The sequence below is a fragment of the Lissotriton vulgaris genome, chromosome 7, assembly GCF_964263255.1.
Source record: "Lissotriton vulgaris chromosome 7, aLisVul1.2, whole genome shotgun sequence".
NCBI classification, from domain to species: domain Eukaryota; kingdom Metazoa; phylum Chordata; class Amphibia; order Caudata; family Salamandridae; genus Lissotriton; species Lissotriton vulgaris.
Window position 1 is genome coordinate 572963906 of NC_141695.1, and position 22706 is coordinate 572986611.

A 22706-nucleotide genomic window follows, 5' to 3' on the forward strand; every position below is an offset into this window, starting at 1 on the left:
CTTCACAAAGAAAACAGGTTTCCAAGATGTAATGCACTACCTTGATGATTTTCTGTTTCTTGGGGCAGCCGGGGATCTTGAATGTGGCCGGGCCTTGGCCGAATTTTGTGTGTTAATGAAACAGTTTGGTGTGCCATTGGCGCCGGGTAAAACAGTGGGTCCTACGACTTGCCTCGAGTTTCTGGGGATCGAGTTGGACTCCATTGAAGGGTGTTTCCGTTTGCCAGCTGAGAAAGTGTTGAAGTTCAGGGCTGCGCTGCAAGTGTGTATAAATGCATCAAAAATTACGCTGCAACAATTACAGCAGTTGGTGGGACAGTTGAATTTTGCCCTGAGGGTAATACCAATGGCCCGCCCCTTTTCCCGTTCAATTGCCCAAGCGATGGTCGGCCTTAAAGAGTGCCATCATCGCACGAGACTATCGGCCGAGATCCGCCAGGACATGCGTATTTGGTTAGCATTTCTGGCGGACTTCAATGGTAGAATCGTCTGGAATGAACCAGCCGTGTCTTCTGAAGAGCTAGGGCTGTGGACAGATTCAGCAGGAAGCATAGGTTTTGGCGCCATTTTCGGCACGAAATGGTCGGCACAAAGATGGCTGACATGGTGGCATGAGAATGGTCTGACGAGTAATATTGCTTTCCTGGAACTGTTTCCCATCTTGGTGGCCTTGAGAACATGGCCCGATGGGTTCAAAGATCACTCTGTCATATTTTGGTCTGACAATATGACCGTGGTCGAGTGCATCAATAGTCAGGCAGCACGTTGTAAACTGATTTTGAGACTGCTTAAGGAAATTGTTTTACTATGTATGCAATTGAACGTGCTATTCAGAGCAAAACATGTTCCGGGGGTGATGAATCAGGCGGCTGACGCACTGTCTCGTTTTCAAATGCAGGCTTTTTCGGGTTTCCTCCCCTCAGCGGACCCAGAGCCGGCACCCTTTCCCGAAGCTCTCTGGTCTCTCGGTGCCCCGAACTTCGTCACCTCGTGGGAGAGAGTATAGCACCAAGGACGAGGAAGGCATACGAAGGGGCGTTTCGGGCCTATTTAGCCTTTTTGGGGAGTGATAGAGAGCGACTTTGGGGTCACGAGGAATGGGTAGTGAATTTCCTGATGTCCTTACGTAGGGCTGGGAAATCGGTGGCTACGGCCCAGAGGCATCGTGCTGCCATTTCCTTTGTTGCCAGAGCACACGCTATCCAGGACCCAACAGCGTCTTTCGTTGTACAGAAAGCGCTGCGTGGGTGGCAACGCCTTGAGGGTCGCAGAGTAGATGAAAGGCGCCCGATATGTTTGGATAGATTGTCCCAGTTGTTGACCACACTCCCGGCCACATGTTCATCTCAGTTTGAGGCGGTGCTGTTCCGAGCCGCTTTTACGCTAGCATTTCACGGAGCAATGCGGGTAAGCGAACTAGTTGCAAGGAACAAACTGGATGTGGCAGGGGGTTTGTGCCAGGAACACGTTCAGATCAGGGGAGAAACAATGACTGTCTCCTTTGTAAAATCCAAGACTGATCAAGATGGGATGGGTGACTGCGTCATCATACGCAGGATTCCTGGGTCCTCCATATGTCCGGTAAAGTGTTTAGAGGATTACCTAGCACGAAGGGTGGCATCATGGGGGGGGACTTTGTTAAGACACGCTGACGCCACCCCACTGACGAAATTTCAGTTTCAGCGGGTGCTTGCGATGTCAATTGCCGCTGCGGGCTTGAACCCGGGCGAATTTGGGACCCATTCCTTTCGGATAGGGGCTGCTACGGAAGCTACAGCCAGGGGTCTTAATGTTGAGCAAGTGAAACGAGTGGGGCGTTGGTCCTCCAATTGTTACAAAAGATACGTGCGGTTGCACATGTTGTGAAGCTGTAATAATGTACTCACGCTTCTTGTTTTTGTTTGGTTTTCAGTTACGCAAGCCTACGAGGCGGGGCGGACTATGCAGTCGACCCTACACCGGGCCAGCGGTCTGACATCACCGGCTGTGAAAAAGGAGGTGTGGGTCGTGGGCCACTCATACGTGAGGCGTGCCGCAGACGTATTCAAAGCAGGTGACATGATTCACGTAGCTGGGGAATACGGGTACAGGATGTCCTTCTACGGAAGGGGCGGTCTCTGTATTGACCAGTTTCAAACATTTTTCGAGGGTTTGTTAGGGCGGACAAGGTCACCGCCGTCTATAGTTATAGTGCATGTTGGGGGTAATGATTTAGTCACCATCGGTAGACGACTACTCCTGGAGGCAATGCTTTCCACCGTAAGTTGGTTGGCGAGGAGAGTTCCGGGGTGCACGATTGCATGGTCCCATTTGATTCCACGTAAGGTGTGGCGGGGGGCTATCTCTATTCCTGCTTTAAACCATTCTGTTAGAAAGCTTAACAATAAAGTGAGTAGGTTGTTCCGTTCCCGGACATTGCATTCTATTTCTCATAGCTGTATTAATGATGACAGTATGTATTTGGGGGATGGTGTGCATTTGTCTTGGGTGGGGAATGAGTTACTCTTAGGAGACTTCTTAGCATGGTTGAAATCGTTGAAACATGACCTTTAGGTAGGAGTTGTGTGGGGGGTCCGGATAGCCGGTCAACTATCCGGCCTGTGGCGGTAAGGTCATGATCGGTGAGCACTAATTGGAAGATCCCTATGAGTGGGCGTCACCCAACACGGATGGGAGCGCTCGGGGGAGGTGGCCTTTGGCCCCTCAACGGGGAGGCGGTCCCTTCTAAGGATGGGTCACCGAAAGAAGAGGAAAGGCGGTCAAGGCCCCTTCCTGTGTAGGAGGGGTTACAGCCCCCTCCTGGGGAATTTCCCGGGGCCAGTGACATCTGCGACGGCAGATGTGGTAAGTTGTGTGGGGTTGGGGGGAGGTCTACGATACCTTCTAGATACCTCACACGAGTCTTCGAACGACCTTTAACTGGCGTCGAGTTGATAAGTGCCCCCGTCAAGTCAAGGGAAATTGGTAGTAGTTGCACTTGAGTACGCCTCAGTGCTGTCGCCCCTCCAAGTGGGGGGGGTATGTCTGGTTAGGGATCTTGACACCGGTTACGACCTTGCCGTTGGCCCTTAAACGTTAGGATGTACAATTTCAATATTTCAAGTAAATGTTTTGTAGGATTTTAGTTCGGCTAGGAGAACCTCTGTATTAGAGAATCTGTTAAGGTTAGCCAAACATCGCAATGTGGTATGAAATTGTACATTAATGTTTAAATGTTTATAATTTTTGTTTTTAATAAATACGGCCGGGAGGGTCACTCCCTCCCACTTCCAAAAAACTTCAAGAACTGTTTCCGGTTTCCCTCCTTTGGGGATTGTGTTGAGAGGGGGTGGCGGGTATCTCAGCCATATGGAAAGGGGCGACCACTCGGTCCCCCCGAACGTATGGCAGAGTGCCTCGATCCCCCCGGGAAGCCATTTTGGGCGGGAGGCGCGTCTCGGCTGGTATGCCCGAAGCGGCGTAGCCGGGGCGCGCTTTTTTCCCGCCCTAGAGTGGGCTGGCCTAGACACTGACGCGGCTGGCCACGCCCTCGGGGCAGGCAGGGGCGGGTTTACGCCCGCCCTGAAGATGGATAAAAAGGGACGCAAGACCAGAAGACATCCTCTTGTTCCTGTGCTCTGAAGCTGCACCTCCTCGCTGCACGTGAGCTCGAGACGGAACTAAGAGCCAATTTTGACCCACCCACCAGCCCCTGAGGACAGCCAGTTGTTTTAATAAATTTGATCAATTATTCTATTTCGTTTACAGGTTATTGTAGTGTTGGGTTGATGTTGAATGTGCAATAAAGATTGGTCTAATTTTACAAGTTTGCGATTAAAGAACTTCGGATGTAAGGTCCATTTATAAACAGGCTTTTTCGGTCATAGTGGCCAATGTAGTTTCGTTTAGTTAGCATTTTGTCGTATTTATTTTGGTCGGGCGGTAAGGTCATGATCGGTGAGCACTAATTGGAAGATCCCTATGAGTGGGCGTCACCCAACACGGATGGGAGCGCTCGGGGGAGGTGGCCTTTGGCCCCTCAACGGGGAGGCGGTCCCTTCTAAGGATGGGTCGCCGAAAGAAGAGGAAAGGCGGTCAAGGCCCCTTCCTGTGTAGGAGGGGTTACAGCCCCCTCCTGGGGAATTTCCCGGGGCCAGTGACATCTGCGACGGCAGATGCGGTAAGTTGTGTGGGGTTGGGGGGAGGTCTACGATACCTTCTAGATACCTCACACGAGTCTTCGAACGACCTTTAACTGGCGTCGAGTTGATAAGTGCCCCCGTCAAGTCAAGGGAAATTGGTAGTAGTTGCACTTGAGTACGCCTCAGTGCTGTCGCCCCTCCAAGTGGGGGGGGTATGTCTGGTTAGGGATCTTGACACCGGTTACGACCTTGCCGTTGGCCCTTAAACGTTAGGATGTACAATTTCAATATTTCAAGTAAATGTTTTGTAGGATTTTAGTTCGGCTAGGAGAACCTCTGTATTAGAGAATCTGTTAAGGTTAGCCAAACATCGCAATGTGGTATGAAATTGTACATTAATGTTTAAATGTTTATAATTTTTGTTTTTAATAAATACGGCCGGGAGGGTCACTCCCTCCCACTTCCAAAAAACTTCAAGAACTGTTTCCGGTTTCCCTCCTTTGGGGATTGTGTTGAGAGGGGGTGGCGGGTATCTCAGCCATATTTCATTAAGATCGGCAGTAGGGGTAAATAGGATGTCCCAGCGATTTATTATTTGGCTCCTCTTTCAATGGCGCTTGTCCGAGGTCAGTGCAATCTCCCCAGTAAGAAGGGACGGACCGGGAACAGGAAAGATAGTCGCATAAAAAGCCTGCATAGACACAGAGAGGTAATTATGGTCACTTTCGGTCCTCTCTAAAACGCACATATCAATGACAGAGGACCATAGACTTGTTATAGTGGAGGTCGGGCTGCTGGGGAATCGCTTCCCCAGCAGCGGGAGTCTTTCTTTTCATGGTGCACTGACATAATTTACACATAAAGTGAAAGTAAAATGAGCCGATCAGTCACATATACATTTAGTCTATTTTGTATAGGAGGATACAGTTTGGGTAAAATAAAAATCTTGCAGTGAGGACCTCACACAATAAGTTAAAAGGTCGCCACTAAGACAAAAGTATCGCAAACAAACACCATGGCAACGATGGACCGACCAGGATTCCAAATCCATTCAAATATGGTAACCACTGTTCTGGGTCAAAGGAACAGTAAGCACACCACGTCCAACCGTATCAATACGGCAGGTCTAAGTCATGCACAGAGGCCTGTGTGCATACACCGAGTTTGAGCTGGAACATACTTTTTCCTACTTTGATGTGCTTTTGCCGTGACAATACGTTGAGGAGTCCCAAACTGCAGAAGGATAACTAATGCATGCAGGGCATGGGCACACAGCCCATTTTAGCCTCATATTCCATTAGGAAATGCCTCCACACTTTGGGGTAAGGTATGGCCTGGAGGGCACAATTTTACATGTAATAAAATTAATATTTGTATTCAATATTGAGCCCGTACTTTGAACTTAATCTGCCTTTGTTCACTAGCAGATGCAGTGCTGCCTATTATTTGAAGCATATTCTTATATTTAGAGGTATGTCATCCTGCATAGGTCGTTAAGTCTGTACAATGAATTGTGTATTAAGACAGGAATTATAGAAATGAGTGCATGCAACATATCGGTAGCTATAGCAATCCACAAGAGACTACGGAATTACCCTCACTCCATCGCATGAATCTATGTATGTACCTAGGTGACATAGGAAATGTGACTAGGTTTACACACCTGGTTTCACATCCAGGTGGGCCCCCATGGTTTATTTCCACATAACCTTACAACTCCGAAATAATAATAGTATGCTCATATATATATTAGCTGTGTAGCACTTTTTGATGAAATTAGACCAATTGATAGTTCTTGATATCTTTGTCCCTGAGACAGTCTTCACGGAGTACTGTAAAATAATAATAGGGGCCAAAACGCATCAGCTGTACCCAAGAAGCCTACCCAACGTATAGCTGCAGAGTTCTTGTTATGATAGATTAAAAAAAAATAACCAATACAATGTCAGACATTGATGAAGGCTTCAGGACTAAAATGTTAGCTTCTACTGAGAAACATGGTCTTGCTAATTGAGCAGTTAGACTAAACAAGCATTTACAATGCAATATGTCTCGCAATATTAAAGTTTGAGCTATTGGCATTGTAAATGACAATGTCTTTTATTCATGTACATCAGTGCGTAAACAAGCACTTTGTACTTATAGTCCATGCTTATGAGAAGCAAGGCTGGCAGTCTCTTTTACTGCCAGCCTTGCTCATCGTAAGCAAAGACTATACGTTCAAAGTGCGTGTTTATGCACTGATTGCAGGTTTTAAAAACAAATGAATAAAAAGCAATGTCATTTACAATGCCAATAGCGCAAACTTTAATAATGCGAGACCTATTGCATTGTAAATGCTTGTTCTATGGGGAATGTGTGTTGGCTGCTGGGGCTCTGTGACTGTCACTTTTACCTGGTTGGACTCAGCAAGATATTTCTACTAGCCAGAGTTGACCTCTTAATCCTGCCCTCACTACATTTTCAACTCTTATTTTAAACATGCCAGGTGAAGCACCGTGCTTTTTGTGTCTGGTTGTGGCCAAAGTGCATCAGAAGATATTTTGTATAAAAAGAATCATGTTTTCACATGAACTATACCATTCGGAAGAATTATATTTAAATTGGAAGTGCAATAGCTTGAGCTTTGTGACTGGCTTTTTAACTGGGTTAGACAAACAAAATATTTTCACCAATTTAATGTCCATTTCTCTGTCTTGATCTTCCCTAACTCCACTATAATGTTAGGTAGACCAGGTAACAGGAAGTATGTTTGCTGTGTGGTGGTGGCTAGTGTTCAAATGCATGTTAAGGTCAACAAGAGGCCCCAAGTGAGTCAGCATAGGACCTCGGGGAGCATACTTTATAAAACAACAACGGTCCCATGCATAAGAAATATATGCGAAGCAATGAATATAGACGAGATCAATTCTATATTTGGAGCGACATGTCCAGCCGGACAGAGGTCTTCAATTTTTTACTCAATTGAAAGTTATATACACAAAGGATACCTTCAACAAATCACCAGTGTGGGGCACAAGCCTGTACCCAGACACAATCAGATCAGTACAGAAGGTTAACATGAGACAAAACAGGGCTTTTAAGGCAAAAGCAGCGATTTCTGTAAAAATTCGAATTTACAGAAATACCGGACAAGCACCATTACAAATACATAACATATAAATCAAGTTTTTGTATAAGGTGCACAACAGGTTGACGGCGTTTCGGTCCCACTACTTAGACATGGGGACCATCATCGGGACATTTATTAAATGCCTTAAGGTTGTAAGCCTCTAATGCCGAGGGGGAATTGCCCCGGTAGGCTTGTGCTGCGAGCTGTGATGGAGGGATGCCTAGTTAAAGGCGGAGCTGCCCAGAATCGGGAGCATTTCAATATGTCCCTGTCACAATAGTGTCAATGCGCGGTACCAGGAATCCGCCGGGTCAGTCGGCTGCTAGGTCGGCTGCTAGGTCGGCTGCTAGGTCTGCTTCCTGGCTTCCTCCAGGAAGCCAGGAAGCAGACCTAGCGGCCGACTGACCCGGCGGATTCCTGGTACTGCGCATTGACACTATTGTGACACTGACATATTGAATGCTCCCGATTCTGGACAGCTCCGCCTTTAACTAGGCATCCCTCCATCACAGCTCGCAGCACGAGCATACCCGGGCAACTCCCCCTCGGCATTAGAGGCTTACAACCTTAAGGCATTTAATAAATGTCCTGATGATGGTCCCCATGACTAAGTAGTGGGACCGAAACTCCGTCGACCTGTTGTGCACCTTATACAAAAACTTTTTTTTTTTTTTCTTTTGGTAAACCTTTATTGTTACATGAATAAGTTACATTCACAAGCCTATCAACCATAACGGTCGGCCATCAGGACAAAAGTGGGCAAATCGAGCAATTCAAGTCACAAGCAGTACAAAAGTACGCCCCCCCCAGGATATATAGTGTAACTCAGGAAAGCATATCACCAAATTGGCAACAGGATAAAAGAAGGTTTCTTTTTTTTTTTAATTAAAGAAGAGCAGGATCTGATGCCGCACAGTTAAGCCATCACAATTCAAGGGCGTTGCGTAAAACAGGATATTCACAGTCAGGGCCACCGTAGGCAAGGGATCGGCGCCAATGCACATAATCAGGATATACGAGAAACATAACAATTCCCTCACCTAAACAGTGGCTGCCCACTGTACCGCAAAGCATTAATGAGACATCCACCCTTAATATTTGAACGCATAAAATGTTCGGAGAGTTACCTCTAATCTGTACCCGAGGAAAGGAGAAGCAAGAGAAGAAGATACAGAAAAGCCAAGAATTACAAAAAGAAAAAAAGGCCATAGAAACAGAAATAACAAAAAATCCCAGCGTAATCAATACCTCCACAGTGCACAGGCGTGCGAGCGCCATCTCCACTCCTCCGCTGGCGATCCCATACAAGCCCCCTTAATCGAAGGAAGCGCAGCAATCACTTTGTGCCGCAACCGGAGCCGATCAGCTAAAGTGCAGATAGATGGTCGTCACGCTGACCAAACACAGTTCCAGTGGGGAGACAAATAGCAAAATTCAAAATTCAAGTCCCCATTTCCATCCAGGAGCAATCAGGGGGGGGGAGGGAACATGATGAATTATTCCTCGTCTACTGGGCTTCACAAAATGAGCGCTGGAGGCACATTCACAGAGGTGGACTGACCTTCCACGGCGGCCGACCGGTACCTTCCGGGTCCGTGTGGCCGTTGTTGTTGAACTCCCGAACGGCTGCGGCATCACGCGGGGTCCCGGCTTTGAATCACGCGTAGGCCCCAGCTTACGGGGGTCCATAGCTCTGGCCACGGGGCTCGGAAATCCCTCGGAGTCGGACTCAGCTGCACTCCACCCCTTCCGACGATCGAAAATACCGGAGCCGTGCAGGAAAGCAAAGTGGATCAGGCGGCGGGGGAAGAAGGTCGACGGAGCCGGGAGCCCGGGCGACCATCTTGGCCGCCGGTCTGGCTCTGCCCCCCCTTATGCAAAAACTTGATGTATATGTTATGTATATGTAATGGTGCTTGTCCGATATTTCTGTACATTTGAATGTTTACAGAAATCGCTGCTTTTGCCTTAAAAGCCCTGTTTTGTCATCTGTTAACCTTCTGTACTGATCTGATTGTGTCTGGGTACAGGCTTGTGCCCCACACTGGTGATTTGTTGAAGGTATCCTTTGTGTATATAACTTTCAATTGAGTAAAAAATTGAAGACCTCTGTCCGGCTGGACATGCCGCTCCAAATATAGAATTGATCTCGTCTATATTTATTGCTTCGCATATATTTCTTATGCATGGGACCGTTGTTGTTTTATAAAATAGTGTTCATATGCAGGCATTTCCTGTGAAAATACCCAGCTTGTCTCTTAAACTACATAACATTGAAGCAATTTCTGTGCGGTGGAGGTGTTTTGAATGGCACTTGTTATTGTTACTTTCAGCTTAAATGACTTAGCAAGACAACCCCTCCACTCGTGGTCGACTTATATGCAGTGCCTGCCCCAGCCCTGGTTCCTGGTCCAGTTTTAGATGTTTCAGATAACACAGCACGTCTGCAACACTCCAGTTTACGAATCAATCACAGTCTGTCATTAACAGACCATGTGGATGGATGGGCATCAGGGACCCTAGTTTCTCTTTTGCTAAACCCAGTTTTTAGGTGAGAAAATGTATGCCATAATTGAAAAAGAACTACTTATTAAAAGAATGTTATTGTTCTAGACATAAGGTACGTTTTGCTTTACTGGAAATCAAATACTATAGGAATTTTCTTGCAAGACAACACAACAAAAATTAGAGGTTCAAACATTATTCCTTATAAGTTTGCCAAGACAAAAGAGATAATTGAAGTCCCACTCTTTTTTGCTTAATTAGCTAATCTGTTAATAAGTGATAGCATGGCTGCACTCCATATTGAGGATACTAGTAACAAATCATTAGTTTGTGGTAATATCGGATTATGCGAGGAGCCAGTGGAAAAGATCACTGAGAAAAGTTTAAGTAAATTTCATACACAACCATGGGGGAGTTTTGCAAAGAAATCTATTCTCACTGATCAATAATACATCAAAGCCTAGTGAATGTTTGCAAAGCTCAAACTGCATCCTCAATGTGTAGGTGCGGAAACAATAAAAGAATTCTGGAGATTTCAGTAGAAGTGGGAGCAATTTGTTACATTACCCAACCAAAGGTCCTAATTTATATTTTGGTGGACAGGTACTTTGTTACACACATTATTACTTCCACCTTATTACATGTGCATAGTTTCCTAATTCACTTGTAATAAGGTGGATGAGACATCCGTTAGATTTGTTATGGCCCAAAGTCTTCAGTTATTAGTGATTTTAATATTGCTATAAATGATAGTAGTACATTTAATTCAGATTCTATTTTCCAGATATGGAACAAAAAGGTGGAGGAACCAGAGTTAGAAAGATTGCAAAGTAGTAAATTACTAAATGATTTGAATTATTGTGTTTTGAGCAATGAATAAAACCTGATTCAGAGATATTGTTCTCATGTAAAGCTCAGAATCATCCAGTAGGGTTGGTAAGGAAGGGAGGGAGTGGACCACAATTGCACTCAGCCTTCAACACTTCAACTTCTTCATTGTTAGTTGATAATGGATCATTCAATTTCCCAGGGCCTTTTCTGCAAATTTCTGAACTTCTTGATGCCGTGGATGGATTTTGATTTCAGTTATTGAAATAAATATATTTGAATATTGGCAATGCAAAAGACTGTTTAGTGGTCAACAGTACACTATAAACAGTAGTGTACTTTGGGTACACAAAAAGACTCACTCAAAGATGATTTTATTTGCAAACCAGAAACATATCTACCAAGGGAAAGTAACACTGCTCTAAGAACTGTTAAAAATGCAGATAAGATTGCAGGAAAGTGCTGGGGAAAAAACAGAGTAGTAGTTTTCTAAAATGTAGAAAAAGATATGGTATATTCATGAGGGTGGGACTAGACTAGAAAGGGCTGTAAAGGATGGCCAAACTGTTTGCAATTCACAACCAATTTGTCAAATCTTTAATAAGATAGTGAATGAGGATAAGTTGATGGTGTTGTTGGTATTCTTTAATAAACTGAATACTAATATAAGAACAACTCAGGGTAGGGATCAGATGATAATCTGCCGGTTAGCTATCGAGATTTTTCTGCCCCAGACTAGAGTGTAACAAACGTGGTAGTTTTAGAAATAGTAAGAATATTTATTTTACTTAGAAAACAGTATGTGTTTTATTCTTTAGAGAAAGAAGTTCAATTTGCAAAGTTGAACATGAAATTAATACGACACAACAAAGTCTTTTTTCTAAGCCTGGATTTTGTCCTACAGTGCATCACATAATTCGTGTCCTACATACTATTGCTTCATACAAGTACAAGAACAGAATTTGCTACAGTTTTGATTACTTAAATGGAATGTGAGGAACGTGTATCAAGATTGTGCAATGGAAAGGGACCCAGAAGTATAATTCATGGTTGATCACAGGTTAGTTTAGGCCTTTAGGTGAACTGAATGAAGATGCATATCCACATAATATTTCAAATTATATTAAAAAACCTTGGGGCTGTTTCACAAAAATATTTATGAGTCACTTTCGTAGTACTGCAGGAGTGCTCTTTTGCATAATCTTACATGCCGTTGTAAATTGGCCACTATATGTCAAACTCCGTATAAGTGCAAAGAGGGCATAGTCCTTTCTAACTGTACTAATTCAATATAAATTTTCCCTGAATGTTCCCATTTTATTCCCATTTTAGGTGTTTTGGTGCCAATTAACAAAGGCATGTAAGAGTATGTAAAACAGTACCGCAAGAGTACTAGTTGTTGAACTATCAAATGCTTTTATGACTAGGTGAAGGTATTAATCTGCTAATAGAATGGACGGTATCTCTATAGCACAGATGAAAAAATGTCCTAAGAAATGGACCACCTTTCTTACACCTTTAGGTAGAGAATGTTATCTTATTAGTCAGAAACCATATGCCTGCAAAGGAAGTATAATAGTCCTAGTCAATAAAAAAAACTCAAAATGATTTCCACCAAATTATAGGTCAATGGCCCTTTTAGATATTGCTGTAAGTCCGTACTAGAATATCTACAAATATGAGCTTCTGAATATGCATTTCTCTCACTAGAACACTTTGATAATACATTTAATTTTGGATAAACATAATTGCCTTAAGAAACTGGCCATTTTCGATGTCTTCATCGATTTCAGTACATTATTTGACCATGTAGATAGAGCTATGTTGTGATCTAAAATTGATATCCTCAGTATTCCAGCAAGTTTATTGAAACTGTTCAAATGGGAGCAGATATAGTCCTCACCCAAATCAATGATATATTGGCTTAAGTATGGTTGATACTTTTGTCTTTATATCTACACAACTTTTGTAGGATTTTTCAAGAAGTCAGAAAAGTTCACCCTTAGTTAGCCTTATTCATATGCATATGTATGTGGTTGATATTATTATCCTTGATATGATCCTGATTTGTCTACAGAGGGAATGTAATTCATCAGACAATTTTGTGAGGAACCATCAAATAGTAAGTAATATGGAAGAAAGTAAAGTAAGAGATATTGGAAAAATATCAGGCATGCTATTAGGATCTGTGAGCAGTTGTGTGTTAGGGACTTCAGAATTTGTTTTTATTTGCGTTTTTAATAGAAATCATTAACATTTTTTGTTGCAATGTTCACTCCTTTTTAGTAATATATTTGTATTTGGGTTTTATGTGTAGAACACAATCCGTGGTACATGAAGCCTAATGTCAACAAGATTTACTGCCCATCCTCTCTTCCCATCCCAAACCGCAAGGCACAACCAGGCAGCATGCAATCAGTACAATTATCATTTCAATGGAACTGTCCAGGCCCCAAAGTTGTACATCTCATTAGCATTTTTTGACAGTCTACTGTTAAACCACACTAGTAGGCATCTCCAATGTGGCAGTTTTCAATCCATCCCACAACCTTCGTCGTCCGAGACCTCTCCATTTCCCTGTTCATGATAATCACTTCTCCCCCGCCTCAATCTACATTTCACCATCTAGACCTGTTTACTGTGAAACCTCAATGTACAATGCCAACTCCATAAGTGATTAAGGTGCTAAGTTAGCATTTGGTGGTCTTTATCCGTCAGAGTGACAGAGGCCATTATATCCATCACCCTGATGGACGGAAGACTGCCATATTTTTAAGTCACCTCCGACACAGCAGAGATATCTGTTCATTCTCAGGGGGAAGTATTATCACTGACTGACTTTTCTATCCCTCTGGTAACTACCTCGTGCTACATGAGAGAAATTGAAAAGAAATTGCAGTACTGTTCTTGGCCAGACTGTGGTGGCCCCAGGGTTGGATTGGGATTGAAAATCAGCCTGGGCACGCAAAAACAAAATCGGCCCAAATTTGCATTACGCCTTTCCTCAAATGACTTCTTCGGCGTAAAAAAAAAGCAAGGGTGGTGGGGAAATGCACACGTTAGTTTACACTGCTGAAAGTAACACACCTGGAAACAAGTGAGGCCACTTCTACTCAGGCCCCCTGCCCCCGCTCAGTATATGCACACGTTAATGGGCCGGCCAGCGAGACAAGGGGAGTGACACCTCTACCTGTTGCTAAACAGGAGGTAATGAGCGCCCATCGGCCTATAGAAAGGCCACTCAGACACCCACTGGGCCGCTGGCTGTTCGAACAATAGAGATAGCGCCCAAATCGACCCACAGGCTGCTCAAAAAAGCAGCCCACAGCAGGAACTCAGAGACCGGCCCCTCGGGCATTGCCCGAATGCCCGCGTTAACAATCCCACGCTGGGTGGCCCTCATGCGAAGGCACTGAAAGTTTGGTGCACAACCACCATCTCTTCAAACTTTTTGGTTCTTTAGAAACAAAATTCAAAAGTGGAAATTTGTTTCTGAAGAATAAAAAACGAATGCCCTCCACATACTGGGTCAGTATTTTTTATTTGCTGTCCGTGATGGCAGTGACAAACACTGAAAAAAAGACTTCAGACCTTTTACACTAAATAGGGCGGTGATCTGATGCCCTTAGCCTTCAGTCCTTCTGAGTAGGTTTTCCTACAGTGGACACAGCTCTGAGTTTCCTGTTATTTAAATATTATGTTCATAAGGATCAATGTTTCAAAATAAAATGGTTACTCCTTGTTCTTGTGTATTTCATTTATTCTTCATGAAACGATTTTTGTGAAAAATAATTTCATGAAGAATAAATGAAATACACAAGAACAAGGAGTAACCATTTTATTTTGAAACATTGATCCTTATGAACATAATATTTAAATAACAGGAAACTCAGAGCTGTGTCAGCACATATCGGTGCCCGGGGGAACAGCTACACCGAGCCAGGTATAGCTGCTATCATAGGTTGCAAACATATCTCTCCAGACGGGGAGAGAGCTCCGGAGGCACGAAAACTACACTTATCTTTCAGTTGAAACAGCTGTGCTCTACCCTACACTTCTAGTTTCCTACAGTGGAGCCAGCATGGGCAACACTGACCGAAAACTGACTGTATTCTCGACTCAAAACAGAGTAGACAGACTGAGGGTACTCGGTTCACCAAACTGTATATCTCGGCCTATATCCACAAGAATTAGCACTCGGTTTAAAACAAATTGTTAGAATTTGGGTCAGCTTTGAAATTTTCATTGGTTCATTTAAATTTTGCATTAGTACTGTGATGTCTTGGGGTACAGCACTTTCAAAAAGCCATTCGTATGGCACACTTTAATGTTACAAAGAGGGGTGGGGTCGCACACTACTCACTCACCGGCGGGAGTTGCCCCTAAGGACTCTGGTCATTGTAGTAGAGTGTTCGCGATGCATCATCTTTCGATCTTGCTATCTTCGCTGTCTTCGCCATCCCTGGACACGTGTTTCGGGTTTTCAACCCTCGTCAGCAGGGATAGGCAGTGTTCTGGGGTCGCCGATGGCTGCCAATATCTGCCAGGTATAGTACCACTCCGGCGCGTAGGTGCGGGATCCCAGGCTCGTCAGCCCGCTGCTCAAGGGAGCTTTAAGTTACAAAGAGGGGTGGGGTCGAAACTACTCACACACCGGCGGGAGTTGCCCCTAAGGACTCTGGTCATTGTAGTAGAGTGTTTGCGATGCATCATCTTTCGATCTTGCTATCTTCGCTGTCTTTAATGTTGATGTGGTATACTATCAACCCTTGAAGTACTACTCAGTAATAGTTGATTCAGTTCGGTTCGAAGTGAGTGAGGGGATTTAAAATAAAGAAGAAAACTTACCAGATTACTGCGTCACTCCTCGTCTCTCCTCCGACGGCTCTTCAGGCGGGAACAGGTAAGCAGGAAGCACCTACCTCCCACCCTCCCCTTTGATTGGTCAGAGCAACGTGCTAGAGCGCTCTGCCGGGGCCTGGGGGCCTAGGCATTTTCTCTACCTAAGCTGTAATTCAGCCAGCGTGGAGAAAATGCAAAGTGTGTATGAACGTTTGATGCGCTGGAGAGGGACAGCCAAGCATTTATGCGCACTTGCAGTGGGAAAACCACTCCTCCCTTGCTCTGAAAGCAGAGCAGGCCCGCCCCACCGACAGAGCTGCCACAGCAGGGAAATATAAAATGTTCCTTTTATTTACATTGCTATAAAGCAGTGGGGCGACCCTCCTCCACCTTAGTGGGGGAGTTGCCCCTGTGTTTATGTAGCTTTTGAAAAGAAAGGAAAGGAAACAGCCTTACTTAATGTTTTTAAGAGATCATGTTCTGCAGAGAACTTACTTTTAAAACTTAATATCCTGTAGAGAGATGTAAAAGAGTAAAAAGACTGTATTTGTCCTTTTTGTCCTTTACGCGATGGGGAATACAAGATCTAAAACCTATTCGTTCCCTATGTGGTAAGTTGAGGCAATGTTAACTACATTACCTTAGACGGATGTATATAGAATTAGCTAAGGATGCTGTTAATGACAACATAAACCATAAAAACGCATCTGACCGCAATCAATGTTTTAGGTGTTCAAGTTGAATCAAATTGGTATGTGGCTATATTTATATATTGTCGATCGAACTTCTGTTGGAGTTTGCATTTGTCTAATCTTGCAGGTGGCAGGTACTAATAAATAATGAAATAAATACATGTAAATGAAACTAACAATACAATTTTTTTTATTTCAAATTGAATGCACAACTACAACAGTATTACTTGCATCTTCGAACGTAGGCACAGCAATGGTCGTAACACAAAAATATAATCAAAATGATGATTGGGGACATGTTTAGGAAATTGAGCACATTCGTTTATTTGAGAATATAAGGAGGTTTGTCACAGGGAAAAAGGGAAGTTATATCGGTAAAATAGTGATGCTTATCAAGTGGTAAGACTGATTCATAGTATGTCAGAAACCTTGTGAGATGGTACCAGAGGACACATGTCCTTGCAAAGGTCATGGCTACTTGGAATTCTTAAATGGGCAATACAAGGTTAATGAGTAAATCTGCAATAATAGGTGTGCTTTCCTTCAGGGTCCTCAGAAGTTCCAAACATCACCACTTCAGTTTGTAAGGACAAGAAGATTGTGTGCCAGGCTACCGGAGGCTGCCCTGTCGGGACTATACAATGGGCTGATGGCAGTAGAACAAACTGGACACAGAGCGCAACATCTGAGGAAAAGAATGGTGTCCTTACCAGTACTTTGCTGTTACAGTCCTGCGAAGTAGCGGAATATTACTGCACAGTCACCTATTGGCATCTGAGCAAGACAGAGAGTCAAACTCGCCCCGAATACAAAGAATACAAAGAATACAAAGAACCGGGTCGGCTAATACCAGGTACAATATTTTGGTAGGTCTCAGACCACAACATCCTTGGTACAGTACACTCAAAACACAGATAGTGCAAGCTTCAGGCACATGTTGGAAAAGCTGAGCACAGACAGAGCAGTTAAATCTACCCCCACACACAGAGGCAAGTAAGACAACAACTACTGTGCCAGGAAAGCCCTAGCTTGAGTAGCAGCAGTGCAAACTGTTTAACCTCTTTGATACAGAACAGAGCACTGACTGCCTCTACAGTAGTGCTCCACATAATCTAAACAGCTAGATAATTGTCCTAAACAGTGCAAACTTCCCGTGCAAACAAAGCCTTTACTGCAAACGAGGATCTCCCCTTTGCAACAGTAGCGCAAGCTTCTCTCACAGATAGATCATTTACAAAACTGACCGCAGCAGTGTAGACTTCCCTCAGAGTAAACCCTCCTTGTAAGCATAACAGATAGAAGGATTGTAATCTCTATAGAACATACATAAAGAGCACTGGTGTGTGTCTATTACATCAATTTCGCTTTTCTCTTTTTCTCTCTATATCTTGCCTGAAGAACGGAACTACCCTATGTATATCCTGGTTCCTGTTGCCATACTGATCTGTGCTTTATTGGCGCTGAGGATCTATTACCGAAGGCGTTGCGTTCGCCAAGGTAGGCACATACAGAGTGGAATTATAAATGCTGTCCTAGAAACATCTTGCAATAATTCTTCATTTACAAAGAGATTTTCAAATCCAAGATCCCACAAAGACTCTGGATTATTTCTAATAATGTGGTCTGATCTCCATCCATGCCACTGAGCATTCAATTTAGAGAAGATATTGTCTCTTCTAGTTTAATTTTTTATGATAAACGACAACCTGTTTACATGTGTAAATCATATTATGAAGTACTAAGAGTTTATGGGTGCAGAAATGTTATTCTAATATTCAAAACATGGTTGTGCACTAAAAAGGGTGTATTTATTTGAGTCTGTAGATATCTATTACCCAGGATGTTCTAGATCAGAAGTCCTTTGAGTTTGTGCAAACCCACACCCACTTCCACAAATTGCAGTATTCACAGTGTCCTCTCCAAATCCTTAGCAAATGTAATCCTTGCAATGCATGAGTAAATACTTGTTAGGGTGGTAAGGGAAATAGAACACCCACATAAATTGTTGCGGTGTACGTCAAGCAGTTTCGGCATTGGGGATTTTTTTCCCCCTGGAAATAAGACTAGCTAACGTGCTTGTATTTGCTCTAAACCGTTTTCGCATGTGAGAATGTACACTTAGATATTGTTGTATCTAAAAATGGAACTCCCTGACGGTCTGTGCTACTTCCCAAGCGAAACCTGGAAAACGTGTGTGAATTCTAAACATCAGTAAATCCACACTCGTGCAAGGTTGTACACTTTCAGCTTAAAATACACTAATTTCTTTAAAAATCTAGCAACAAGACTTCATGCCTTAAAACAAGGATTAGTAAAGGCAATCGGCCTGAATATAGTGTTTTCAAGCAAGTCAGTCGGGGCTTGTAGAATTGTTGTTTTCATGCTAGGGCAAGAGATTACGTTAAAACCAACAGCGAACACCATGGAAATGGAGTCAAGGCTTGACTTCTGACAGTGCAAGAGACAAGACAGGTCTTTGGTCTAATTACATTAGAAGAGGATACCACATTCTGCAAAGGTACTGTATTTAAAGAGATTTTGTTAACAACACCCTCAAAAATTATTATTACTCAGTAGCAACTAACACAGGGAAGAGTACAGGTCATGCAGAGCTGCCTTTTCTTAACGTACATGGCTGTGCAAGACTTGGCTTCTCCATTGTATGGCTAAGACTTCCTCTTCCTGTGCCTTCCAGCGGCTCTGGAAATAGGACTTTTAAAACGCTAATGTCCCCAACATATTGTTGTGATCCTCCGTGTGCTCTAGTTTGGAACTTTGATTCTTTTGACCAAATTGTTATTACTGCAGATACTTATACAACAGCATGGGTACATGCAAGTCCCACCTCACAAGTGCTGATATCACATCCGTACATATCTCTGCATTGGTACAGCAAGATAACATACAATACCAGGCAGTAGCGGCTCGTCCCTGCTAAAGTGTCGGGGCAGAGGGGGGAGGTGGGAAAGGGGGTGGTCAAGGGACAATAAAAAACATTGCCGCCATCTCGGGCACATTGCGCTCTTCCTGATTCTGGGCAAGATGCTCCCAGCCTGCCCTGCGGCCAATCCTGAAGCCGCTCTCGCATGAAGGCAGCTTCAGGATAGGCCTGAGTGCCCGCAACATGCGCTTCCAGGCAAACTTGGAGTCTGTGCCTGTTATCTCCAGCCCCAGCAATGCATTTGGGGCTGATAAGAGCTTCCCTTCGCGTGAATGGTTTGGCTGGGCTGGGACGGCCACCTAGACATCTCATGCGCAATGAAGGGAATGCCCACTACATATGTGTGCCTTGCATGCTGCAATTACAGCTATACTCCATGAAAGTCAGCAAGAGTGAACAGTGCTGTGTGTGGTGCAAAACTGACACAAATTAATAAAAATCACTACAATGTCTATAAAGTCTTACTACAAATCTAACAGCAGCAGTGCCCTGGGCACAGGAGTGGAGACAGTGCAGTTGACAGTTTATTCACATGCTGGTAATGTAGATGCTGCACCTTTATGCAAAACAATATTGTATTATGGTATACACTAATAAAGGAATGACTTGAACATATACAATTTGCAAAAGTGGAAAATTGTCCCACATGCTTTATTCTACTATCTTGCAGGCAAGGGCACAATAATAGGTGCACAAATAAGAAGCATAGTGTTGTGTACTTCCTATAAACCTACATAGGATCTGCACGTTTAGACAACACAGACTGTGGGCTTGGTGTTCAGACTGATTCCAGACACCACGACAGGGTATGTTAGCCTGTATACCAGCTGGCTCACAGTGCCACTACAAACCCCTCTTAGCAAGGAGAGAATAGTTCTTGGCAACTATCGAACATGAGACCCCTGATCCCTCAGGATCGTGGAAACAGTGTATTACTTTTTGCTCAGTCACTCATGCTTACTTCATCTCAGAGAGATACACACAATAAAAGGTAGGGACATTTTTCAAGTATTTATTGAACCAGCGTCATTTTAGTATAAAATCTGTGTGCTCAATCAACTATTATAGCCTTATAGCCCGCCGTAGAGGGCTATACCGGCTATTAGAACAATAGAATGTTGGGAGCTCCATTGAAAGCAATGGAGTGCTCTGGGCTTATAATGGCTGGTATAAGCCTAGAGCTCCAACATTCCAATGTTTCTTTGTTCACAGCTCTGGCTGTGAACAAAGGCTTCAGGGGGCCTGAGGGGATTCTAATCCCCTCACTCTTCCAAAAGGCTTTGTTTTTTTTGTGGAACATTCTGTCCTCGAGTGACAGAATGTTCTGATAGCCTTATAGCCCTTCGTAGATGGGCTATACCGCTATTAAAGTCCCTCTCCCTTGTTAAAGGGCCTCGCCTTCGGCTCGGGGCCTTTAACGCTGGAGAGGGCCTTTAATAGCCGGTATAGCCCTCTACGCGGGCTAAGGCCCACCCTAACCAAAGGACGTGAAAGTTAAAAATTGTTCTATGGGTAAAAAAGTGCAAAGCAAAACACAAACCACAAGTTGTGGGATTTACCTCCACTCAGAGGAACCTGTATAGTTTGTGTAGTAAAAGATCCACGCCCCATGGGTCTCGTGGAGGGGGGTGGAAGCAATATGACACACCGCCCGCAACGCCTAGCACGCCCTTGGCAATTAGCTTCTCCTGCTCCGAACCCCGTGGATGCATTAGATTTTAACTCTTTTGCGGAGATCCTAAGCAGTATTAAATCCGGATCACCGAATGACCCAATGCAAGCCCACATACTAAAACAACTTGACCCAAGGATCCTAGATGAAAACAGAACGCTTCTAAATGCGTCACTGGCTGAAGCAGTGGTCCCAGAGACATGGAAACACGCCATGGTTGTTCCACTGCTCAAAAAAGCCAATGGAGATCCTGAGATTTTTTCTAATTTCCACCCTGTTTCACTACTTCCAATTTTCTCTAAAATCATGGAAAACATGTGAACAGACAATTAGCAGACTTTGTTGATACCAACAGGCTACTACATCCATCTCAGTCAGGTTTTAGAACTGGGTATTCCACCGAATCCACTTTATTAGGTGTGACGGAAACCATCCGCCAAACAATGGATAAGGCTGGTATGGTGGCGCTCATCCTATTGGATTTGAGTGCCGCCTTTGACACCATATCCCACAAAACATTAATTCATACCCTTGAAGGGATAGGAGGGAGGAGTACAGCTCTGAATTGGTTAATACATTTTCTATCTAACAGATAATTCCAGGTCTTTTCCGGAAACAATACTTCCAATATTATGACTTCCCCTTATGGAGTGCCTCAGGGCTCAATATTGAGCCTGTTGCTTTTTAATATTTACATAAGTCTATTAGCAAAAATAGCAGAGGAAGCTGGTCTCACAATTTCTTCTTATGCGGATGATATGCAGCTGATTTTCTCCCTATCGGCAGCAGACAAATCTGAAACATCACCTCTACTTAGTGGGTTGCAAAGAATGGCGGAATGGATGCTTGCCAAGAAACTGAAATTGAATGGTGAGAAAACCGAGTTGCGCGTCTTTGGAGAACAAAAAGAGCTGTGGGGACCGGCGTACTGGCCCGTCTCCTGTTCAATATACTAGAACTTGGGTGTTGTAATTGACGAAAAACTGTTGATGCGACCACAAGTAGTCAAAAGGACATCTGTTTGCTTTGCCATTCTAAAATGGCTGGGAAAAATTATTTGGCAGCTCCCTGAAGGGGCTCAAAAAACAGTAATCCAGGCCCTAATTGGTTCTAGATTAGACTACGGAAAGGTTCTCTATCTAGGGTCTAATAAAGAGATAACACGGCGGTTACAGGTTGTTCAAAATGCGGCAGCCAGAGTTCTTTTACGCCTCCATAAGCGAGCACATATCTCTGGTCATCTACATAATCTACACTGGCTTAGGATAGAAAGTCGATGTAAATTTAAAGCACTGTGTTTTATGTTCAGGATCAATACCGGGGGAGCCCCAGAATACCTGTGTAAGCTGGTGAGAAAATATACCCCCTCCCGTAACCTGCGCTCTCTAAATTAGTCTAGATTAATTGTCCCTAGATTGAAAAACGCGCGAATGGGCGGCCGCTCATTCGCCTACATAGCACCTACGCTATGGAATTCGCTCCCGCTACATTTATTTCTAGAACCAAGATACAGAAAATTCCGGAAAGGCATCAAGACCTGGCTTTTTAACCAATAATGTGGCATACGCGTATTCTCCTCATGATGGTATACGAATCCTAGGCGCCGGGAAACCCGCAGGGTAGCTGTTGCGCCATATAAGTTCAAAATATAAATAAATAAATAAATTATGTCAGTAAATTGCTGTAGAGAGGTATCTCTCTTATCAATATCGTCTGGATTGGCAACTCTTTTAACTCAATGCAACAAGATCCCTACTCTGTAGCCTATGAACCCTGTGATAATTAAACAGTGCAATGTAAACAGCAGGTAAAAGGAAAGAGACATAACGCCTGCCAGACCATCCCCTGGGAAGCCATGTATACGCATGTTCTCCACAGATGAAGTATACAGGTGTAAGCAGAGGTGGGCTACTAGTAGTGTTCAATCGGTATGTGTAGGTACAACTGCTCTGCCCTACTGGAATGTTCCCTGAGCCTTCAACACAGAAACTAG

General features: G+C 43.8%; 1 protein-coding gene across 2 annotated transcripts in view; it reads left to right on the forward strand.

Annotated features, from left to right (window-relative positions):
• LOC147702042 (uncharacterized) overlaps positions 1–22706 on the forward strand; it is a 374952-nt gene that overhangs the window by 289381 nt on the left and 62865 nt on the right. For both annotated transcript variants that reach the window (XM_086930660.1, XM_086930661.1), the window contains exons 5-6: positions 16648–16953; positions 17499–17597. In XM_086930660.1, the coding sequence (XP_086786786.1) occupies positions 16648–16953; positions 17499–17597 (405 nt within the window). The remainder of the gene's footprint in view (positions 1–16647; positions 16954–17498; positions 17598–22706) is intronic.